The following is a 16,823-nucleotide window of genomic DNA, read 5'->3' as shown; positions in this document are numbered from 1 at the left end:
TGTGGTGTAAATAAAATAAAGAAACAAAAAGGACTTTTCCTCTCTCTGTTAAATCCTAGCTCACGTTTGCAGTCTAACACCAGCTCTGGCAGGATACACATTTCAAATCTGATATATTGTAATCACAAAACAGAAAATAAAATTAGTTTTTCTACCTTTTTGTTGTCTGGTTATTTTTCAAATCTTGTTGGTCCAAGGCTCTGGTTGTCTTCTGATAACTTGCTTGCCAGGGTCTCCTTCTTTCTTTTTTCTCCGTGCTAACCATCCATCTGCCATCTCTGTCCTCCCCTTCCGTTTCCCTTTCCTCCCCCGGATGTCTGGCATCTTTCCTTTTTTTGTCTCCCTCCACAGATCCACCTTTTCTTAACTACCCTTTCATCCAGCAGCTCTCCCTCCTTCCCCACCACCCCTGGGTCCACCATCTCTCCCTTTCTTTTCCCAACTACTCTCTTAATCAGTATCTCTATCACCCCCCTCCACACCATCCCTTGTGTCCAACTTCTCTCCTTTTCTGTTCTTTTCCTCCCTAAAACCCATGTTCATCACCTCTCTCTCTCTCCTCTATTTTCAGACCCATTATTTCTTCCCACCCAAAGTCCGGCATATACACGTCTCTTTGAAACCCTCCCCCTTCCCTCCGTGTACTTCTCCACCAGGGCCCCCCCTCCCCTGAAGGCCTGTCCCCCCCTTGAAGGCCTGCACCCCCCCTGAAGGCCTGCACCCCCCCTGAAGGCCTGCACCCCCCCGAAGGCCTGCCTGCCTGTTCCCCTTGAAGGTCTGCCCCCCCTGAAGGCCTGTCCTCCCCTTGAAGGCCTGCACCCCCCCGAAGGCCTACACCCAAAGGCCTACACCCCCCTCGAAGGCCTGCCCCCCCTGAAGTCTTGCCCCCCCTTGAAGGCCTGCTCCCCCTCCCCGAAGGCCTGCACCCCCCCTGAAGACCTACACCCCCCCCTCGAAGGCCTGTCCCCCCTTGAAGGCCTGCCTGCCTATCCCCCCCTTGAAAGCCTGTCCCCCCCTTGAAGGCCTGTGCCCTCCCTTGAAGGCCTGTCCCCCCCCCGAAGGCTTGCCTGTCCCCCTTGAAGGCCTGTCTCCCCCCCCCCCACAAGGTCTGCCTGCCCGCCCCACCTTGAAGGCCTGCTGCCCCCCCCCCACACTACCTCGAAGGACTGCTCGGCCCCACCACCACCACCACCACGAAGCACTGCTCATTCCCCCGGTCTCCCCGCTTCATTTCCCTGGGGAAACAGCCTGTAGCAAGATCGCGATGCCAGCGATCTTTGCCTGCTTCGGCTGTTTCCTCCGCCGCGATCCCGCCCCTCCTCTGACATCAGAGGAGGGGCGGGACCGTGGCGGAGGAAACAGCCGAAGCAGGCAAAGATCGCTGGCATCGCGATCTTGCTGCAGGCTGTTTCCAGACGCGACACCCGGCGCGGGGGGGGGGAACCGGACCGGACTGGGAGCACCCCCTCAGGGCTTGGCACCCGGGGCGGACCGCCCCCCATGCCCCCCCTGGTACGCCACTGCTCATTACCACAATATATTAAAAATGAAAAAGATCCCACCTCCTTTAAAAAATGTCTGAAAACTCATCTTTTTAAAGATGCTTTTAACATTTAAATTTTAGCTTCATTTTTTATACTTAGACTTTTAACTCCCCCGTCCCCTTTTGTTCTTCCCCTTTTTGTTTTTTCTCCATAATGAAAAAGTTGTAACTTCCCCTCCTCTCTCTCAATTCAAGTTTGTCTTGTTGTTAAATATTTGTCATTTGTCTTGTTGTTAGATATTTTGTTATTTGATTAGTTTTGTATTTCTATTCTTTTTTTATAATTTTGTACATCGCTTAGCAAACCGATTAAGCGATTCATCAAATATTAATAAACTTGAAACTTGATAGACTCCCTGCACTATAAACCGCTATTGTGGTTTAATAAAAGGGGCCATAGTGCAAAATATAGACGGCATATATAAATTCTCAAAACGGACACATTTTGATCACTAAATTAAAAATAAAATAATTTTTTATACCTTTGTTGTCTGGTGATTTCATGAGTCTCTGGTTGCATTTCCTTCTGACTGTGCATCCAATATTTTTTCCCTTCTTTCTGCTTCCTAGGTGCTTTCTCTCCTCCAGACCTCATCCCATTCCCCAATCAACATCTCTCTTTGTCCCTCCATGAGTCCAAATTTTTCTTCCTCTCTCCCTGCCCCCTTTTCTTTCTCTCTGTCTCTCTCTGCTCCCTTCTTTCTTTCTCTCTCCCTGCCCCCCCTTCTGTCTGTCTTTATTTCTTTCTCTCTCCCTGCCCCCTTTCTTTCTTTCTTTCTTTCTCACTGCCCCCTCCAAGCCACTGCCACCACCAATTTCTACCTGCTTCCTCAACGCTGCAAAAGCCAGGCCTGCTTGGCCTCGGGTGCTGTTCTTATGGCTTTGGCCGCTTGGAAAGCTTTCCTGCCATCTAATGGGGAAGAGGAAGGGAGCTACGCGGCTGAATCCTCCGGCAGCTGCGAGCTCCGGGAATCTAATACAGAAAATGCTGGATGCGGGATTCGCACATCATCAGAGAGGGACCCTACCGGCTTTGGGAGGAACACCAGAGTCTTCAGTGGAACCTCAGCAAGGATCGGGCTTCTCTTAGGTCGGTTGAAATTCAGACTCCTCTTCAGCCTGAGAGTGGAAACTATGTGAAATGAGAGGTACTCCTGCAAACCTGGAGAGAGGGACAGCCGGAGAACCCCGGAGGAGTAGTGGGAGCCGAGTTGTTGGGAGGTGAGACTCCCACTGCAGCCAGTTTACTGGCACCATCCACAGAAGATGGTAAGAACTCAATTTCTGCTCCTATTAACCTACAATTTGGAGAGATAATTAAACCTGTAACAGTCAGTTTAAACCAAGGGTAGGCAATTCTGGTCCTCGAGGGCCGGAGCCAAGTCAGGTTTTCAGCATACCCACAATAAATAAGCATGAGATAGATTTGCATCTCAAGGAGGCAGTGCATGCAAATCCATCTCATACATATTCATTGTGGATATCCTGAAAACCTGACCTGGCTCCGGCTCTCGAGGACCGGAATTGCCTACCCCTGGTTAGAGAATGATCTGTCCCCGTCACCGGCTCACCATCCCCTTCACCGCCCCATCACCGCCATTCCCTTCAATGCCCCGTCACCGTCACTGCCATCCACTTCACCGCTCCGTCACTGTCACTGCCATCCCATTCACCGCCCCGTCACCGTCCCCGCATCATCCATATAAGCCTCAGTACTGCGAAACACCATGAAGACAGAAGAGAATCCTGCCACTACTACTGCTGCACTGAGAATCTGTTTCAGTGCCTCTGCCCTGTAGTAAAAACAGAACATAAAATAAATCAATTGACTTCTCCTCCCTTGCAATGACGTGTCCCCCATGTTCACCTATAGCTCGAATCAGGTCAATTGTGCACACTAAAAATGCCCACCTGAGCACATAATCATGCAGATGCTGCAGTACAATGAGCCTAAAGAAATCAGAAAAACCTGAAAAAATTGGAAGGTAAATAGACAAATCCAACAGCAAAAAACCTCCCAAACCCCAAGAAAAGGAACTAGACAAGGGAGAGAGACAAAAGCAGAGACGGTTCAACTACATTAACCAACCTATCAATAATGTTTAAGATGTAAGTAGATTAAATGGAAGAGCCCTCAGTAACACAGCCACCCACCGGAGAACCAGTGGAAAAGGCTGTCACATGGCTTACACCCAAACGAGTGTTAACTGTGAAACATCCCCGGGCTCTACTCCGTATTTTTTATAATAAAGTGCACCCAACAGTGCTAAGTGTGAAAAAAGATATACATAAATCAAAAAAACACACTTTACCATTCACTACGATTGTCTCTGCCCCTTGTCCAGGGGGCCAAAAACGTCCAAGTCCAGCCAAGCAAAAAACAACAGGAAGTACTTAGTTTCTCCGTGAAGACAAACAACCAGCAAAGATATTCTTCGTCCAACAGGACTCCGTTTCGGGGGTGCACACCCCCTTCTTCAGGAACAGCTGGGCTGTGCTGTGACCATCCAAATCATCCAGCACAGCAAGGATTGACAAAGCAGGACAAGGGGCAGAGACAATCGTAGTGAATGGTAAAGTGTGTTTTTTTGATTTATGTATATCTTTTTTCACACTTAGCACTGTTGGGTGCACTTTATTATAAAAAATACGGAGTAGAGCCCGGGGATGTTTCACAGTTAACACTCGTTTGGGTGTAAGCCATGTGACAGCCTTTTCCACTGGTTCTCCGGTGGGTGGCTGTGTTACTGAGGGCTCTTCCGTTTAATCTACTTACATCTTAAACATTTGTGTGTTGCAAGGCCAGGAAGCGCCAAGTTGTTTACACAGAAGTAGAAATATTCTGTAAGTTCATATAGTGTTCATGTTTAGTGATTAGGGGTTTGGGGTTAACAGTTGCAAGTTCAGGTGTGTGGTGATGTTACGAGGGGGGTTGATGTTCCGGTTCGTTACCTAGGTATTTCAAGAATAGATAAGTTTTTAGGTGTTTTCTGAATTCTTCATAGTTGTTTGTGTGCGCAATTAGTTTTTCTAGGTCTTTACCCCATATGGAAGCTTGATATGATAGCAGTTGTTGATGGTGTCTCTTATATTTGCACCCTCTAGCCGGTGGGGAGATAAATTTCATGTGTGTTTTTCTTTCATGTCTGTTGGTTGGGAATGAGAAGAGGTCTGTAATGTATTTTGGGGCTAGACCATTTAGTACCTTGAAGCAGAGACATCCTAGCTTGAACTTCGTGCGCGCCTCCATCGGTAACCAGTGTAGGAGTCGGTAGGAAGGGGTTATGTGATCGGACTTCTTCAGCCCGAAGATCATCCTGACTGCTGCATTTTGTATCAGTTGTAGTCTTTGCATTTGCTTCTGGGGGATTGTCAGATGGGTGATATTGCAGTAGTCCAGGTGATTTAGTATTAGGGATTGTACTAGAATTCTAAAAGCTGAAGTGTGGAAGTACGCCTTAATGGACTTAAGTTTCCAGAGAGTGAAAAACCCTCTTTTGATTAAGGAGTTTATGTGGTCCTTCATGGTTAGTCCTTGGTCTAGTATTACTCCTAGAATCTTCATCGTTGGTTGAATGGGGTAGTTTAGATTGTTAATGTGTAATGATATTGTCGTGTTCTGTGCGTGTGGCGAGGCTATGAAGAATTTAGTTTTTTCTGAATTGAGCTTCAGTTTGAAATCTGTAGTCCATTGATCCATCGTGTTTAGCGCTTCAGTTGCTGTTGGTGTGATTTCGGAGGGGGATGCTGTAAATGGGATTATGATTGTGAAGTCGTCTGCGTAGCTGAATACTTTTATGCCTTGCTGGGTTAGCTTTGTGCCTAGTGAAGCTATGTAGACGTTGAAGAGTAGTGGGGATAGTGGGGACCCTTGTGGAACGCCTGATGGGTTTCTCCATGTTTTAGAGAGATTGTAGTTGAAGCGAACTTGATAGGTGCGGGTCGTAAGGAAACCTCGGAACCAGTTCAGCACTTCGCCTCCGATGCCGATTGAATCTAAGCATTGTAGTAGTTTTTTGTGATCTACCAAGTCGAAGGCTGAGCTCATGTTGAATTGCATCACTAAGGCTTTGTGGCCCTTACTAAATAGAGTTACGTAAGTATTCTAAAGATTGCTGCTATGACTGTCTCAGTGCTGAACAGAGTCTGAAGCCTGACTGGGTTTCATGTAGCAGTGAGAACCGATCTAGGTAGTCCATCAGTTGGGTTTGTACCAAGCCTTCCATTATTTTTACAAAAAAATGGGATGGATGCTACTGGTCTATAGTTGGTTGCTGAAGTTAGTGGTAGTTTATGATTTTTTGGGATTGGGGTGATTATAATGTGACCATTTTTTGATAGGAATTTTCCGTTTTTGAAATTGTTGGACATATGAGTCCATAGTGTTATCTTAAAGTCTAAAGGGGGCTGCTTTCAATTATGTTGGGGTGGACAGGGATCTAGGATGCAGTTGATTTGGTATATTTATTGTAGAGTTTTATGAAGTTGTTCCATTCTAGGTCCTGAAAGGAGTTCCAATACATATCCACTGGTGTTTCGTTTCGTGTGTGTTGGCTATTTGCTGTTCATACTGTGTTGTTTGTTGGGCAGTTGTTTCCTTAGGTTCACAATTTTTGAGTTAAAGTGTTGTGCTAGCTCATCTGCTGATGGAAGTTTTATGCCGTGCGTTGATTGACTGTGGCGTGTGGTATCAAATAAATTTTTTACTAGATTGAACAATTCATGAGTGTTAATTCCTTTTGAGCTTGTGTTGGATGTATATATTTTGGTTGAGTAGAATTTTTTCCTTTTATCTTTTATCAATTGTTTATATTCCTTTATGTTTGATCTCCAATTATTCCTGTCGGATATTTCACCTGATTTGTTCCAGATCCTTTCTAGTCGTCGTGTTGATTGTTTCATTTTTTGTAGTTCGGAGTCGTACCAGTTGTTATATTTATTTGAGCGGTTTTGTTCTGTTTTGTTTGGGAGCTATTTTGTCTAAGATAGTTGAGCTTGTTTTTGACCATTGTTCCCAGAATTTACCTTCTTCATTCGTCTCCTCGTGCGCTTTGTAGTGGGCCCAGTATTCCTCTGGGTTAATGTGGCCCCTTGTGAGATATTCTTTTTTTATCCTTGGGTGAGTTTTTACTTTAGTTTGGTTCCAGTTTAAATTAAAGTAATAGGTGTAGTGGTCGGACCAGATGTCGTGGTTCCAAATGCCGTTTTAGTGCCCCCAGTGCCTCCTTCCCATGTCCTTAGTGCCCCTTTCCTCTAAAGACAGGAAGGGGCACTAAGGACATGGGAAGGAGGCAATGGTCAAAAACAATGCCCCCAGTGCCTCCTTCCCATATCCTTAGTGCCCCTTCCTGTCTTTAGTGCCCCTAGTGCCTCCTTTCTATGTCCCTCTCACTGCCTTCCACACTTTGTCCCACCCCCACCCCCGCAGCCTGCCTGTCTACCTCTGTCCCTCCCTCCCTAGCCAAAGCCAGCCTGCTGCCTCCCTGCCGCTCAAAAAAAAAAAAAAGCCTCCTTCCTTTTCCCCTGCTCTTACCGCCATGCTGCAGCTGCTAAAGCCGACAGGAAGTCTTTCCGACGTCAATTCTGAAGTCGGAGAGGACGTTCTGGGCCAGCCAGGCAGCGATTGGCTGGCCCAGAACGTCCTCTCCGATGTCAGAATTGACGTCGGAAAGACTTCCTGTTGGCTTTAGTAGCTGCAGCATGGCGGTAAGAGCAGGGAAAAAGGAAGGAGGCTTTTTTTTTTTTTTTTGCGCCTGTCCATCATGCTGGCCCTGCTCTACATCAAAGGTGAGGTGGAGGGAGGGAGATGGCGGAACGCTGTGATCGGGCAGGTGGGGACCGCGCGATCCTTGATTGCCTCACTGCGGGGACAAGGCCATTCACCGCCCCGTGGAGCGGTGAATGGACTTGTCCCCGTCCCGCGCAGAGACCACTATTTTTCTTCCCCGTTTTCGGCGGGTTACCCGCGGCTACTCGTGGCTAACCGCGGGTAACAACCACCATGTCATTCTACTACCCCTGGTTTAGACACTCTGTGGGGAAGTCATTGCGACAATGGACTCCAACCTTAAAAAGGCAGTCTCAATGTTGCTCTCAGGTAAAGGACATGAACTTAAAATTAAGAGAGCAAGGATGAAAAAGATACAGCAACATGATAACCAGATCAATTCACTTAAATCACTGGAATTGGAAACTATTAAAGACCGATCCTTTATTTATAGAAAATTGGAATAAACAGAGGAGGAATAACTTGAAGTTTTTGAATTTTCCCAAGTCTCCAGTGATTTCTGGTCCAGAAATACTTAAAAAGAAACTCTTGTAATACCAGAAAGAAAGCTTACCGCCTATTGTTGGAGCGCAATATATATTTCCTCAGAGAAACAGGAAAGCTCTACACCTATGGACCCAGTAGGACCAGAAGCAAGCGGATTGAACTTAACATACTTTCTGGAAAGTTCCCCTGAAGTAATAACTGAGAGAACTACTCTAAAATTTCCTGCTAAGTGCTGTATCTCACTAGAAGGAAAATATTTTCTTTTTTGAACCCAAACAGTTGTTACAATTTATTGTGGCCAAGGAAGGGGGGGTGAGTAACCATAGGACCAACGGTGAATCCTACCGTTTAGTGACCTGGCTGCCAGAAGTGGTCTCTCTTAATTTTATTATGTCCTGATAAATGATTTTTGTATTGTATTTCTTCTTTATTTACTTAGGTCTTGGATCATTGTGGACGAAATAATGAGTATTATTTTTCCTTTTAATTTCTTTTTGGATGGGAGTTACCATCCATGGCTTCTTATATTGTAATTCAAATCCATATTCAAGTTGAAGTGCTTGTTTAAAATGTAAAATTTGAATAAAAATAAAATTATTTAAAAAAAAAAGAATAAGTGGAGTGTCCTGAATCCAATGGTTGTTGAGTAAGAGTCAGTGCAGATAAGTGTAGAGCTATGCTTTTGAGTTGCAGAAATTCAAGCCAGCATAACTGATATGGGATTAGATACTGATATGCTCTCTCCTACACTGACTACGATCTTAAAAAAAAAACCAAACAAACTGCAGACTCCTATGGACCAGATGCAGTCAATGTTTATTATACCAAATATTTTATACAGTTGAAAATACCACCTTATAATAAACCAAGGGACCTGACACGGTCCGTGTTTCGGAAAACACTCCTTCCTCAGAGGTCCATGTCAAAAGGTATAAAACAGCCGTCTGTATGGTATCCTTCTCCACTTAAGAGTGTGCAACGCACATGCTAAACCCTCTTTAATCCTACCCCCAGGAATGCTTGTCCTGATAAACCTATGCAGGTTGTGTGTGCATTAGTTTAAGCGTATATACTCTCAGTAAATTTTATAAACCTTGCTTGAGGCACAGAAATGCCTTGTAAAATTACCCTCTAATGTAGCAAATAGGATCCTTTATCTGGAATAGGAAATCTTTGTACTTCCATTCAGGACCAACATTAGACATAGGGACTCAGGGCGGAAACTAAGGCGCGGCCCTACCAGCAACAAGTGTTGTGGTGCTAAATACCTGGGTAATTCTCCTGTTTGTAGTCCACTCACCCCAAACTAACCTTGCTAGTACTTAATTTGTTGTATGTCTCCTTGAGATAGATGACAAAATAATTTGTGAAAGAGCAATGCTAGTTTCTAAGGGAAGAATTGAGGTTTTATAGATTATAAGAATTGCCGCTGCTGGGTCAGACCAGTGGTCCGTCGTGCCCAGCAGTCCGCTCACGCGGCGGCCCTTAGGTCAAAGACCAGTGCCCTAACTGAGACTAGCTTTACCTGCGTACGTTCTGGTTCAGCAGGAACTTGTCTAACTTTATCTTGAATCCCTGGAGGGTGTTTTCCCCTATAACAGCCTCCGGACGAGCGTTCCAGTTTTCTACCATTCTCTGGGTGATGAAGAACTTCCTTACGTTTGTATGGAATCTATCCCCTTTTCACTTTAGAGAGTGCCCTATCGTTCTCCCTACCTTGGATAGATGGGAGAAGAAAGAGGGATAGATGGGAAGGGAAGGCATGGAAAAGTAGATTTTGAGAAGAAAGCAGAAAAATGGAAGAAAGTTGAATGTTAAAAGTTAATGCTAAAGATGGATGTATAGAAAAGCTAGGACAGGTGGCATTAATTGAGTGGGCTAGAAATGGGCACAGGCACGCAAGGCAGTGAAATGAGAATGACTGGAGACGGAAAAGAGACTGTGCTGGAAGTAATACAAAGAAAGTATTGGGGGAGAGTGTGGCGCAGTGGTTAAAGCTACAGCCTCAGCACCCTGAGGTTCTGGGTTCAAACCCACGCTGCTCCTTGTGACACTGGGCAAGTCACTTAATCCCCCCATTGCCCCAGGTACATTAGATAGATTGTGAGCCCACAGGGACAGACAGGGAAAACTGCTTGAGTATCTGAATAAATGCATGTAAACCATTCTGAGCTCCCCTGGGAGAACGGTATAGAAAATTAAATAAAGTGTGAGGCACTCTGGGGATCCAACTAGGAACTAAACAGGACCAGAGATGATGGAAGATAAGAAAGTAGATGGGGCTTTAATTTTGATAATAAGAACATAACACTGCTCCTTGTGACCCTAGGCAAGTCACTCAATCCTCCATTGCCCCAGCTGTGTAAGATAGATTGTGAGCCCACTGGACAGATAGGGAAAATGTTTGAGTATCTGATTGTAAACTGCTTAGATAACTTTGATAGGCAGTACAGTACTCCCCCGATATTCACAGGGGTTCCGTTCCAGGAACCCCCGCGAATCTTGAAAAACCGCGAATACGGTTTTTCATGGGGGAGACTGAAGAGGGCAGCGGGAGAGCAGCTGGAGCGCCGCGAATACAGGAAATCACCTGCGGTATGCTCTGACCGCCTCTTCCTGCACTAAGTCGGGCCCAAAGCAGCTTCTGATTGGATAAGGCCCGACTTAGTGCAGGAAGAGACAGTCGGAGCATACCACGAATGATTTCCTGCACTCGCGGTGCTCCGGATGCTCTCTCCTGCCTCTTCCGCTGCCCTCTCCTTGTTGGCGGTTTGCGGTCAGAAAATACCGCGAATGACCGGGACCACAAACCGACGACGACCGGCGGAACACTGTATATAATACTTAAAATATATAAATAATTTTATAGTGAGGGTGCATAATTTAAGAAGGCCAGTCCAGTGGCCTGTCAGGAAGCAGATTTCTTGCACAGGGTCATATTATACAACTAGCTACAGTAATAGTTGCAGTCATGCTGCTTTTTGCTTCCCAAACATCCCTCACATCGTTAACTTGTGTATTAATTTTTGCCTCATGTTTCCAGTCATCAGTCCCATGGCCATCTTACCTTGGCAATGTCATACAACACAGAAATTTTAAACTCCCAGTCCATGAAGGTGCCATCGGGGTAGGAGATTTTATCATTCAAGACATCCTGGGGGAATGACAAAAAAGAGCTGGTGACTCTCTGCACTGAGATAAAAATGTTGTAGAACGTGCAAAGACAAAACATCTGTGACATATTTTGGCTGAAGACCATAATGGACTTTAAAGACTAACAGCAAATTTTTAAATCACATCCAGGATTCTATAGTAAGGCAAGGGAATGACATAGGCCCAAAGACTCAACCCTGCAAGGATCTTGGCAGCTGTGTTCTATAACAATTGCAATCTATTCTGGGATTTCTAGAAAAGACCAACACAGACCACGTTGTAGTAGTTTGTTCTTCATACACGTAATTCACCTTGCAGATCATCCTGTGGATTATGTATATAACACTCAAAATTGCATGCTCACATTTGGACATGCACCCCAGATGCACACAGCTTAATTGAGCAATGCCAGGCACTGTTCTTTAAAGATCCACACACAAATTTTTTTTATCACACAACTCAAAAGAGAGCATGGCCATGGGAGAGGCATGGGTGGGTCAGGGGCATTCACTAAAGATACGCGAAATATTACTGAATACCAGGGATTGGTGTCTAACTTACACACAGGGATTTACACCAGGTTTCAGTTGGTGTAAATCATCGTGCCCAAAGTTTGGGGCAGAATTTGGCTCTAAGAGCTATTGTATAAATGGCGCACCACTCAGATGGCACAGATTTTTTTCAGCGCCCAAATATGAGCATCATTTACTGAAGCTAGTCCCATGTGTACTGTTATATGTTTATGTTTATTTGTATTTATATACCGCTCTTCAATTATATCAGTGCGGTGTACATCAATTAAAAAAAAGGAAAAGAACGCCAAATAATCACGATACAAGCATAAGAAGGAAAAAAATTAAATAAATAAAAAATCATTTAGTTGTTGTATTAAGAAGTGCCTAATTATACCTTTGAACACCATGTTGACTTTGTGCACATCAATGACATCTTATGACTGACCTCATGCATGCAGCAGTGTATCATTCAATCTATACACCATTGACTTTAAGGCCCAGGTTCTATAAACGGCGCTGGAAGTTAGACACCTAGATCGGTGCATCTAGTGCCTACTGGCAAGTAGGTGTAGTTAGGGGCAGATTTGGGATGGATTCGGGATAGAGCTTGGGCGTGGATTGACTTAGGCACTGGTAAGCGCCTACTTTAGGCGCACTCAGGCCACAAAATCCCTGGCCTAAATGGCAGTGTGCATAACGATTCAACACCTACTGGCGCCTATGAACACTTAGGGCTCCTTTTACTAAGGTGCGCTGGCGTTTTTAGCGCATGCACAAAATTACAGCGTGCTACACTGCACAGTATGCTTCTAGAATAACACCAGCTCAATGCTGGTGTTAAGGTCTAGTGCGTGCGGCAACGTAGAGCGTGCTATTCCGCGCGTTAAGGCCCTAAAGTACCTTAGTAAAAGGAGTCCTTAGGCGCTGCTAGGCACGATTCTATAAACAGCGCCTAGAGAATAATTGACAACCGCACCGAACGGCACCTAGAAGATAGACACTGTTTATAGAATCAGAGCCTAACTGTATGAAGGTTTACAATGACCAACTTGCTCTAGGATATATAGTAAAACAGGTGAAGTCATACCAATGGAGAAATTTCATTAGTAGGCAATGGCGTAATCTTGTTCTGGAGGTATAGGTGATATCATCAGCATCGGGGGCCATACTGAACCTTCAAACTACTACTCCTTGATTCACTAGAACCAAAGAGTACCCTAAACCTTTAAATTTTTCTAGGCTATGGAGGAAGGCATAAGAAGTTATGAAAGCACTGTTGAGAATAAACATCCCTACCCGGAGTGAGCCTCTTTCACAGTATTCAATCACTCCAAAGATCTTGGTGTCCATCTTCACAGTCCCATAAAACTTGGTCAGGTTGTAGTAATCAGTCTGCAGAAGCTGCAACAGAATTTCATACTTTTTTAAAACTCTCATTCATGGCACATAGAATAATGGGGAACTAAGTATTGTGACAGAGATTATAAGAACATAAGAAGTTGCCTTTGCCGGGTCAGACCAGGGGTCCATCGCGCCCAGCAGTCCGCTCCCGCGGCGGCCCATCAGGTCCATGACCTGTAAGTGATCTTTTGTCTATAACCCTTTAATCCCCATTTTTCTTCTATCTATACCCTTTCATGATCCTATCTCTACCTCTATCTATATCCCTCAATCCCCATATCCTTCAGGAACTTGTTTAATCCCTCTTTGAATCCCCTTAATGTGCTCTGCCCTATCACAGCTGGCCTATTGCCTTTATGGGATGAAGGATTCCTGTGCCGAGCAAGCTTCAACCTGTAATATCACAGTAGACAGGTAGAAATGGGCAGTCTTGGTCTTTATCTGTTGCTGCCTATGTTTCTATGAATCCTACAGTAATCTTGTTCTAGCTGGAGTCATTTGCCATACACTGTCAGCATGAACTACAGAAAGACTATGTGATAATCAAAAATCTCCAAAGAAGAAAGAAGGGAAAATATTTCAAATGGTAAATGCCCATACATTATGGCTTGAAACCTTTTGTAAAGACTGTAGCTTTTTCTGAAGTACTGCCTGCATATGGAAAGGGAGAGCAAAGAGTGAAAAACACAGAAGACTTTAATAGATGGCTCCAAGCCTGGTGTCATCAAGAAGGCTTCAGGTACATAGGAGGATGGGGTAATACATGGAAGGACAAGAAACTATATTGTACTGATGGACTACATATTACTACAGCAGGAAAAAGAATGCTTGCAGAGAATTTTAAACAATATGTTTCTTGGCATTTAAACTAGAAGGTGGGGGTGGTGTATGTATGAAGGACAATTATAGAGACCACCCCGGCATAAGACAAGATGTGATGGTAGTAAAGCAATGTTACTTACCGTAACAGTTGTTATCCAGGGACAGCAGGCAGCTATTCTCACTAGTCATCAGACAGAGCCCGATACGGACGTCTCACAAGCACGTGTTGCTTGTAGAAACTTAAAAGTTTCGAGATGCCCGCACCGCGCATGCGCCGGTGCCTTCCCGCCCGGAGAGCCGGGCGTGTCTCCTCAGTTCAGGTAGCTAGCCTGAGAAGCCAACCCAGGGGAGGTGGGTGGGACGTGAGAATAGCTGCCTGCTGTCCCTGGATAACAACTGTTACGGTAAGTAACATTGCTTTATCCCAGGACAAGCAGGCAGGTATTCTCACTAGTGGGTGACCTCCAAGCTAACCTCAGTGGGATGGAGGGGGAGTTGGCGACTTAAGAGAATAAATTTTTCAACACTGTTTGGCCAAACTGTCCATCCCGTCTGGAGAAAGTATCCAGACAATAATGTGAGGTGAAGGTGTGAACCGAGGACCAAGTGGCAGCCTTACAAATCTCCTCAATTGGTGTTGATCTGAGGAATGCTACTGAGGCTGCCATTGCTCTGACCTTATGGGCTGTGACCTTACAAGGAAGTGATAATCCAGCCTGGGCATAGCAGAAAGAGATACAAGCCGCCATCCAATTGGAGATGGTGCGCTTTGATACGGGTCTTCCCAACTTATTAGGATCGAAGAAGACAAAAAGTTGGGGGGTGGTTCTGTGTGGCTTGGTACGATCCAGGTAGAAAGCCAAAGCACGTTTACAGTCTAGAGTGTGGAGGGCCGATTCTCCGTGGTGAGAATGGGGCTTAGGAAAGAATACTGGAAGTACGATGGATTGGTTGAGATGAAATTCGGAGACCACTTTAGGCAGGAATTTCGGGTGAGTGCGGAGGACCACCTTGTCGTGATGAAATACTGTGAATGGTGGGTCCGCCATCAGTGCCTGGAGTTCGCTGACTCTGCGAGCAGACGTAAGGGCTACAAGAAAAAGCACTTTCCAGGTGAGATACTTAAGAGGAGCCCTGTTGAGTGGTTCAAACGGGGGCTTCATGAGATGGGAAAGGACTACATTGAGATCCCAAACTACTGGTGGTGGTTTGAGAGGAGGGTTAACATGAAAGAGCCCTTTCATAAATCTGGCGACCACCGGATGGGCCGAGAGGGGTTTCCCTTGTAGAGGCTGGTGGAAAGCTGCAATAGCGCTCAGGTGGACTCGTATGGATGTAGACTTGAGCCCAGATTGAGATAGGTGTAGGAGATAGTCCAGCACGGAGGATAAGGAAGCTCGCTGAGGTTCCTTTGATTTAGAAACACACCATGAGGAGAATCTAGTCCATTTCTGGGAGTAGCATTGTCGAGTGGCGGGCTTCCTGGAAGCCTCCAAGATCTCCCTCACTTCTTGTGAGAATTGGTGAGGGGTTACGTTGAGAGGAACCAAGCTGTCAGGTGGAGAGACTGCAGGTTGGGATGAAGCAGTGATCCTTGATGTTGAGTAAGTAGTGAAGGAAACACTGGAAGTGGTACAGGTTCCCTGCTGCTGAGTTGAAGTAGAAGGGAGAACCAAGGTTGTCTGGGCCACCGAGGAGCTATTAGGATCATGGTGGCCTGTTCGAATTTCAGCTTGACCAGAGTCTTCTGGATCAGCGGGAATGGTGGGAACGCATATAGAAATCGTTTCCCCCAGTCCAGTAGAAAAGCATCTGCCTCGAGGCGATGAGGAGTGTAGATCCTGGAGCAAAACTGAGGCAGTTTGGAGTTGTAGGGAGCCGCAAAGAGGTCTATCTGAGGCGTCCCCCACTGTGTGAAGATTTGGTGAAGGGGGCTGGAATGGAGAGTCCATTCGTGAGGTTGTAGAAGACGACTTAGGTTGTCTGCTAAGACGTTGTTCTTCCCCTGAATGTAGACAGCTCTGAGGAAGGCGTTGTGGCGAACCGCCCAGTCCCAGATTCGTAGAGCTTCCTGGCAAAGGAGGGCCGAGCCCGTGCCTCCTTGCTTGTTGATATAATACATGGCGGCCTGATTGTCTGTGCGAATGAGGATCACCATGTTGTGAAGTAGGTGTTGGAAAGCTTGGAGAGCATTGAAGATGGCTCTGAGCTCCAGTAGATTGATTTGATGTAGTCTGTCCGCACTGGTCCAGAATCCTTGGGTGCGGAGACCATCCAGGTGGGCCCCCCATGCATAGTTCGACGAATCGGTTGTGAGAACTTTCTGATGGGGGGGAGAGTGCAACAGCAAACCTCTGGATAGATTCGAAGAGGTCATCCACCAAAGTAGAGACTGCCGAAGAGCAGGTGTGACTACGATGTGTTTGGTTAGTGGATCGGACGTCTGATTCCACTGTGATGCCAGGGTCCACTGGGGGATTCTGAGATGGAGTCTGGCAAAGGGTGTCACATGTACTGTGGAGGCCATGTGGCCCAGGAGCACCATCAGTTGTCTCGCCGGTAGAGTTTGGCGAGTAGACACCGACTGGGAGAGATGAAGAAGAGCCTCCATGCGTTGCAGGGGCAGGAATGCTCGGAGTCGACTGGTGTCCAGGACTGCCCCGATGAAGGGGAGGGACTGGGTGGGTTGTAGGTGGGACTTGGAAAAGTTGATCTCGAAGCCCAAGTTCTGGAGGAGGTAGGTTGTAGCCGAGACCGCCGAAGTGACCTCTGGGGCTGACGGGGCCTTGATGAGCCAGTCGTCGAGGTATGGGAACACCTGTAGACCCCTGTCCCGGAGTGCCGCGGCCACTACCACCAGGCACTTTGTGAAGACTCTGGGGGACGAAGAGAGGCCGAATGGTAGCACTCGATACTGTAGATGCAGATTTCCCACCCAAAATCTGAGGAACTTTCGGGAGGCCGGGTGAATGGGGATGTGAGTGTAGGCCTCCTTGAGATCCAGGGAGCATAACCAGTCGTTCTGCTCGAGGAGGGGGTATAGAGAAGCCAGAGTCAGCATACGAAACTTCTCTTTGACCAGAAACTTGTTGAGGGCCCGAAGGTCCAGAATGGG

The 16,823-nt window shown here is 46.2% G+C and overlaps 1 protein-coding gene across 1 annotated transcript in view; it reads right to left on the bottom strand.

Annotated features, from left to right (window-relative positions):
• Positions 1-16,823, bottom strand: part of GUCY2C (guanylate cyclase 2C) — a 203,328-nt gene that overhangs the window by 67,007 nt on the left and 119,498 nt on the right. Inside the window, exons 15-16 of the mRNA XM_033932825.1 lie at positions 12,782-12,886; positions 10,885-10,971 (exon numbers count right to left, since the gene is read on the bottom strand). Coding sequence (XP_033788716.1) covers positions 10,885-10,971; positions 12,782-12,886 — 192 coding nt within the window. The remainder of the gene's footprint in view (positions 1-10,884; positions 10,972-12,781; positions 12,887-16,823) is intronic.

This window comes from Geotrypetes seraphini, chromosome 2, assembly GCF_902459505.1.
Source record: "Geotrypetes seraphini chromosome 2, aGeoSer1.1, whole genome shotgun sequence".
Classification (NCBI taxonomy): domain Eukaryota; kingdom Metazoa; phylum Chordata; class Amphibia; order Gymnophiona; family Dermophiidae; genus Geotrypetes; species Geotrypetes seraphini.
The sequence above is the reverse complement of the archived record's forward strand: the minus strand, read 5'-3'. Positions and strand labels throughout refer to the sequence as shown.